Source organism: Crocodylus porosus, unplaced genomic scaffold, assembly GCF_001723895.1.
Source record: "Crocodylus porosus isolate Cpor-Errol unplaced genomic scaffold, CroPor_comp1, whole genome shotgun sequence".
Lineage (NCBI taxonomy): Eukaryota > Metazoa > Chordata > Crocodylia > Crocodylidae > Crocodylus > Crocodylus porosus.
In genome coordinates this window covers 7442760-7449512 of record NW_017728949.1, presented here as the reverse complement: position 1 = coordinate 7449512, position 6753 = coordinate 7442760, and the positions used below count along the sequence as shown (strand labels likewise).

The 6753-nt window shown below is 39.9% G+C and overlaps 1 protein-coding gene across 1 annotated transcript; it reads left to right on the top strand.

The window, feature by feature from the left end:
- Positions 1-3056: 3056 nt before the first annotated feature.
- On the top strand, positions 3057-6231 carry LOC109322458 (gamma-crystallin M2-like). The gene is made up of 3 exons (XM_019553514.1): positions 3057-3065; positions 4105-4347; positions 5956-6231. The coding sequence occupies exons 1-3, from the start codon at positions 3057-3059 to the stop codon at positions 6229-6231; spliced, it is 528 nt and encodes a 175-aa protein (XP_019409059.1).
- The last annotated feature ends 522 nt before the right edge of the window (positions 6232-6753 follow it).

Below are 6753 nucleotides of genomic sequence, written 5' to 3'. Positions count from 1 at the left end.
ATAGCAACCTACACATGCAATATACTCCTGGGTCCTCATCACTCAAGTTCTAGGAACAAAACAATTAGAGGAACAGGAAGTGAGATATATGAGGAAAAGTTGGAAGAACTGGGATTATCCAGTCTGGAGAAGACAAGAATGAGAGGGATTTCACAACAATTTTCAGATATAAAAAAGGTTGTTGTAATAAGGATGGTAAGCAATTGTTTTGTGTGTCCATAGGGAATGGGACAACAGGCTGACAAGACAACAAGGCTAGATATAAGGAAGAACAGGTGAAATATAAAGAAAATTTCTACTGTGACGCTGGTATAGTACCAGGATAGATGCCTAAAGGGTTTGTGGAACTTCCATTACTGGAAGTTTTAAAGCATAGTTTAAATGAAACACATGATTGAGATGACTTGAGACAATCCTGCCTTCAACACAGGGTTGGACACAATGGCCTCTTGAGGCCCCTTCCAGTCCTATGATTTCAGCATATTCTTGCAGCCATACTGAAATCAGTAATCTATTGTATAGGCAATGAAACCCTAAGAATAAGATTTCCCAAGTGAAGCATGTCTCAGAAAGGAAAATAGATGGCAAAAAAAATTTAAAAGATTTTGTCTCTGTTGCAAAATACTGGGGGTTTTAGGAAATATAAAGCATAACCCTGCATGGAGAGTCATTCTTGATTACTTCATTTTTCCTGTGTGGATTGACCTATACTGGGTTAAACTAAATAGGAGCCACACTGTTGCTCCAGAATAAAGGTATCGACATATAGAGGTACTCATCTTTTGTCCTTTAACTTCATCCCGAATCTTAATCTACATTAACTTTGAAATGTAGAAAAGCTGTTACTGAAATTATTTGACTGGGAGAGGACCAAAAAAATCTCTTGGAGTTGTAGTCCTCAGACACCACTGGACCAGATTCACAATACTAGCTACTGTATACACTTACGTTGTACAAAATCTTTCACATAACTTGGGAGCTGGATCCTAAACTGGTGTAAATGAGTGAAGTCACTGGAGCCATGCCAGCATAAAGTACTTGAAGATCTTCTCCTTTGTCTCAAAATTTTTGCTGACATTACTATGAATAATGCAAATGCAACAACAAACAGCAGGAGAAAGTGAAGGTGAGACATAAGCTAGTGGGAGCATGTATAAACATTTACAGGTGGTATTTGCAATGAGGCAGCAAAGCAACAAGAAGTTTGTTCTGTGCAGCATGAGATAGAGAAGTGATATGAATATGTGCAGACCAGATTGGAGACTAATCGTTTAAGTAAAGAGAGAGAGAGAGAGAGAGAAAGGAATAAGGAGAAATAAAGGGATAAGTGTGAGAGACCAGAAAAATTACAAAGATGAGCTGAAAAATCAAAGGGGCAGTTTGGATCCTGGGCTCCAAATAAGTCAGTATGGATTTAATGATTTCCCCAATTATGTTAATACTAGTTTGGCTCTGAGTGGAAGCAAACACACAGGCCCTGAGGTTACATCCAAATCTGGACACATAAACCTCTGTGCTCATGTTAATTCCCATGAATGTAAGTGAGATCCAAGCTAGGAGTAGGGAGCTTTGCCAGCATGTTCCAGTGCAGTATTACAACACAACACCTTTTGGTTTTTTTGTTTTTTAAATCTACCCAGTACTTGCAAGAAATAGCCAGAGCTACTTCTGTTGATCTCCTTGCATCCGTCTAGTTACTACAGTACTGCAATATAAAGATTAAATAGTAACAGTGCTGGCATGTCAAGCCAACTAAGGAGCCAGAAACAATGTCACGTGTCCAACCTCAACCTACCTGCCTGGAGACACTAAAAAACACCATATAAACTTACTAGGAAAAATTCTTCTACTTAATAAAAATTTTATGCTTGACTGTGACAATTTTTTTCCTTGCACAGAAAAATGTTGTATAAAGTATTAATTTTTTTTGGCTAAAATACATTAATTCTATCAAAATGAGGCTATTTTCTGGCCTCTAAGAGAGGGAAAAAAAATCTCTCTTCACTCTCCTAAGATGAATGTATTCATTTTTAAACCTTGATAGTCCCCTTGAGTAAGTAATTAAAGTGTTTTCAACTTTCAGTTTAAATAGTGGAATTAAATTTTAGATGGGTTTGGGGCTCCATGACACATAGTATTGATTGTATGTGACTGGAATTAAATACTAGAATGATCTAAGCATTCACTGTTACTCCACATTTTGAGTATGTGACTAAAATCCAATTCTAGAGTGAATTAGTACCCAACAGGCGCATCTACACATCACCCAATGTCGCCATAGCAATGCACTATGTCGCCGTATGACATGCTACAGCAATGTAGCGATTACACAAGTCTACATGTGACTGGCAGCTACTTTGCCAGATTGGCACACTCGCCCATTTTAGCATGCTGCTACAGCAAAGTAGCAGCTGAAACTAACCATGCCCCACACTCACGGTGCAGTAACAACGTTGCCATAGGACACGTGTAGATGCATCCATTTTTACATAGAATTTTGATGGAATGTGATTCATTTACCACCATGACTGCAATATCACCCAAAATGATCTGAGAAAAACACCTTTTTTTCCCCTAAGTGACTGGAAATATAGGCCTGATTCAAAGCCAGGCAGTTTTACTGGCATGATGCCAGAGCTACTTTTCAATGTCATGGAGAACTCATGCAAATTTTAACAAGTCTTTCGCTCATGAGATCAGAGAACAATGAGAGATTAACACTAAATGCCAGGAAACAATTTGGTGGCAGCAGTACCAGCATTTTCTCTTGAACACGATCCCTAAGGGAAATAATGACATTATTGCAGGACATACTCTTTCTCTGATCCTTAGTTATTTTCAGTAACAATAAAGTTGCCACTCAGTAAATAGAAGATAAAAACAATAGTTTACTAAGAATAATTTTGATGATGACGAAGGAAAAAGAACTGTTAATTTGCTTTACTGAGCAAAACGGTGTCTTTTGTCCAATACACGTGGACCCAGCACTGTTTCCTATATAAAGGTCACTTGATCCTTGCAGAGCACTGAAGTCTCACGCCTAAACAGGAGCTAAAATGGCAAAGGTAAGAAAAATGAGTGAATAATGTCAAATCTGCTTTGTATGTGAAACAACTTGAATTGTTTCTCTGTTTAGTTTGCTTAAGTTAAGTTTGCCAGAGCATGGAACAGGCTTCCCAGAGAGGTGGTGCTCTCACCTTCCCTGGAAACCTTCAAGAGGAGACTGGATAGGCACCTGGCTGGGGTCTTATGACCCCTGCCACCCCCAGTGCTCCTTCCTGCCCATGGCAGGGGGTCGGACTTGATGATCTGTCTAGATCCCTTCCCACTCATTGATTCTATGATTCTAAGTTTATGTCTTTAATTTTTTTTAAAAGCCCATTTTATATATTTCTTAAAATTAGGACATTAATAGATGATTATGAGAAAATTGTAGTTTGGAAATGAATCTGGAAGTTCTTCCTCTTATGTTTTTTTAAGTACAATGAGATAAAAACTCCCCACACCGCATTAAACCAGAACTTCGCAGGTACTGCTGCCACTGTTTGACTCTTCCGTGTTGTTAAATTAATGCTTCACCTACTTTGGAGACCACCACTGTGTTTCTGCACCATTCAACTCAACAGGAGCTTTGCCATTCAATTCAACAAGTGTAGGACCAAGCCTTAAATAGGAGGGATGCTCCCTCCCTCTCAGCCTGGTCCCCAAATGTTACTGCAGTAATTTAGAAAAGTCTGAAAGCTCTGGAACAGGTTGAAGGAGATTTCACCCAATGCAGGGCCTTCATATATAAAATCTCAAGGGATATGGGCAGTAGCATACAGCACTATGGTGACTGGGAGCAGCTCTGGTTTGTGGAATTTTTCATGCAGGGGCTGCAACCTACAATCATCCTGCAAGATGTACATGAATTATACTGTTTTAGCTGCCAGTTGGCAAAAAATTCCCAGCATGCCAAAGTGGCTCCCCTTCTCCTGGACACTAGAAACTTTGCCACTGATTTGGAAAGGCTGTGGATCAGAACTTGTGTAAAACAGAAGGCCAGAGCCAATGTTTCAAATTAAGGCTTTCTAATGACTAGCATTGCCTTTTATTTTTATGCAGATCATTTTCTATGAGGGCAGAAACTTTGAGGGCCGCTCCCATGAGGTTACCTCGGATCAGCCCGATATGCATTCTCACCTAAGCCGCTGCAACTCCATCAGGGTGGAAAGTGGCTGCTGGATGATCTACGAGCGCAGCAACTACTTAGGTCATCAGTACTTTCTGAAGAGGGGAAGCTACCCAGACTACCAACAATGGATGGGCTTCAATGACTCCATCAGGTCCTGCATCATAATCCCACAGGTAAATTCACTGGTTTTGCTGTGGTTGAATTTTTGTGGCATGAAAACACTTTGAAAGGCCTCAGCCAGGCTCAGGGCTCTCTTACCCTACGTGCTGAACACACAATCCCTGCCGCAGACACCTTGCAGTTTTGATTGAGAGACAAGCACAGGGTGGTGGAGGAAATGTGATGAGTTTAAGAGACAGACTTCAAAAGGGGCTTGCAAGCCTAAGAACGTACAGAGCAGGGCATTGGAATTTGTTATGAAATCGAGGACATCTCCACACCTGAGAACACCTGAAGTCTCTCCAGGCAGCATCTCCATCTTCTGGCATTTTATATCTTTAAACATGTGACCTAAAAGGGCTGTGTCCAAAGTCACAGATGAAGTTCATTTTTATGCAGAATTGGACCAAATACTGCTTGATTCCCAGTTTAGTATCTCAACCACAAGGCCCTCCTTTTTTCTCGCAGGGTATTATGGACAAGGCTGATAACTTGCTTGATACACCCATTCCAAGGTCCTGTTTTCCATTTTTATCATTTTCCCAGACATTAATGCTTTGTGGTAAAATATAACACTTTGTGTTGGGCACGTGACTTTTCTCTATTTCCAGGCAATTCTCCCCAAATTGGCAACATTTACACCAAACTGTTTTTAGACTATGGAGTACTGGAGTTGGAACTTGTCAGGGCCCAGCTGTAGTAGATATTGTGTAAAAATCTAATGCATGAAAATCCTGAACCACACCTTCAGAGCTAAATAGAAAAAGAGTTGGAAGGAAAAGAGAGGCAGTGAAATGATGAGATGACTTGATAAAAGACACAGTGGGCACATCTACAGGTGCGCTTTAATATGCAGTAACCTATTTTAATGTGCATTAAAGCATCACAAAAAGTCCAATTTCACTAATGTGCATTAAAATAAGCTAATATGCTTTTTTCTAGTACCTCCCAATGGAGGTACTAAATGTAATGCACATTAGCAAAAGTACATTAATGACTATGTAGATGCACCATTATTTATAGAACCCAGCTCCTCCAACGCCTTGTGTGGTGGTACCCGTATCCTAAGTCAGAATCAGGAGGCAGGAGTGGCTGGGAAAGATATTTGGATGTTTGCTATACTTTCTAATTTTAATATTTCATTCTCTTTTTATAATTTATTTCGTCTTTAATTGTAAGCAACCCTAAGCCCCTTTTTGGAAAGGGCAGCATATATATACATATATAGATAAATAATACTGTTCCATTCCCTGGACAACATTCATATTTAGAAAAGCTGTTGCACCCTGGGAGTCTAGCTATCACTTGCCATTTACTTTGGCCCACTTAATCTGTTTGTAAATAAAATATAGACATACAAAGCTCAGATCACCACTGCTGTGCACCAGTGTCACTTCATTGTCATCATTATATCTACATAAGGCTTACATTAACAGGAGAAAAAAACTGAGTAAATACTGAGTTACACAAATAATATATTGTGGAATCAGGCCCCTTTCCTGCTGATTGAGGAAAAGTGACAATTCATTCATATATCATTAACAGCAGAAAAGCAGCAAATGACCTATGGATAGAGCTACTACTCACATTCTGTGTACTTGTGTTTGTATTTGTCGTCACAGCCCAGAGGCAGTAGCAAAATCCAAATCTATGAGAAAACTGATTTTGGAGGCAGGATGATGGAGTTAATGCATGACTGCTCTTCTATCTCTGAGGAATTTCGTCATGGAGATATCCAGTCTTGCCAAGTAATTGAAGGAAGCTGGATTTTCTATGAACAGCCAAACTACAGAGGACGGCAGTACCTCCTGAGGCCTGGCGAATACAGAAGATTCACTGAATGGGGAGCCATGACCTCAAGAGTTGGGTCTTTGAGGCGTGTGGTGGACAGTTACTAAGCAGCACGTTTTCTCAGGCTGTGAATGCTTCTCTTCATTGGTTAAATAAATGTGTGCAGTTAGGCTGGGATTTTGAAAGGTGCCTAAGGGAGTAAATCTATCAGATTTCCTTCAATGTTTAGAGTCTCGATCCAAAGCCCACTAGAGTCAATAGAAGTCATTCCATTTCTGGTTGGCTATGAATCAGGCACTAATGTGATAGGATCCAGTTCTGCTCACCTTCCTCCCAGAAGTTCAACTGAAATCAAAGGTTGTGAGCAGGATCGTGTCCATAATTGCTTAGGCCCCAGCTATGAAAGAATTAGGAAAACACCATTAATTCTAAATTGCTGAAGTGGAATTTGATCTGCAGAGTGAAATGAATATAAGGCGCTGCATGATTTGGCCCTCAGGAAAAAAAAAATCTATTCTTATAGGAAGAGAAGCAAACATTCAGTTTTTGGATTTCCTTAATCCAAAAAGAGCTTCCTTGGATGAGTGTTTATTCTTATAGTATAGAGTCTGTGCTCTACCCCTCTGCTC

Excerpts from the sequence above, each read along its gene's own strand:
- LOC109322458 (XM_019553514.1), top strand. Across the intron at positions 4,348-5,955 it reads CCTGCATCATAATCCCACAG|CCCAGAGGCAGTAGCAAAAT; the intron begins GTAAATTCACTG and ends TTGTCGTCACAG.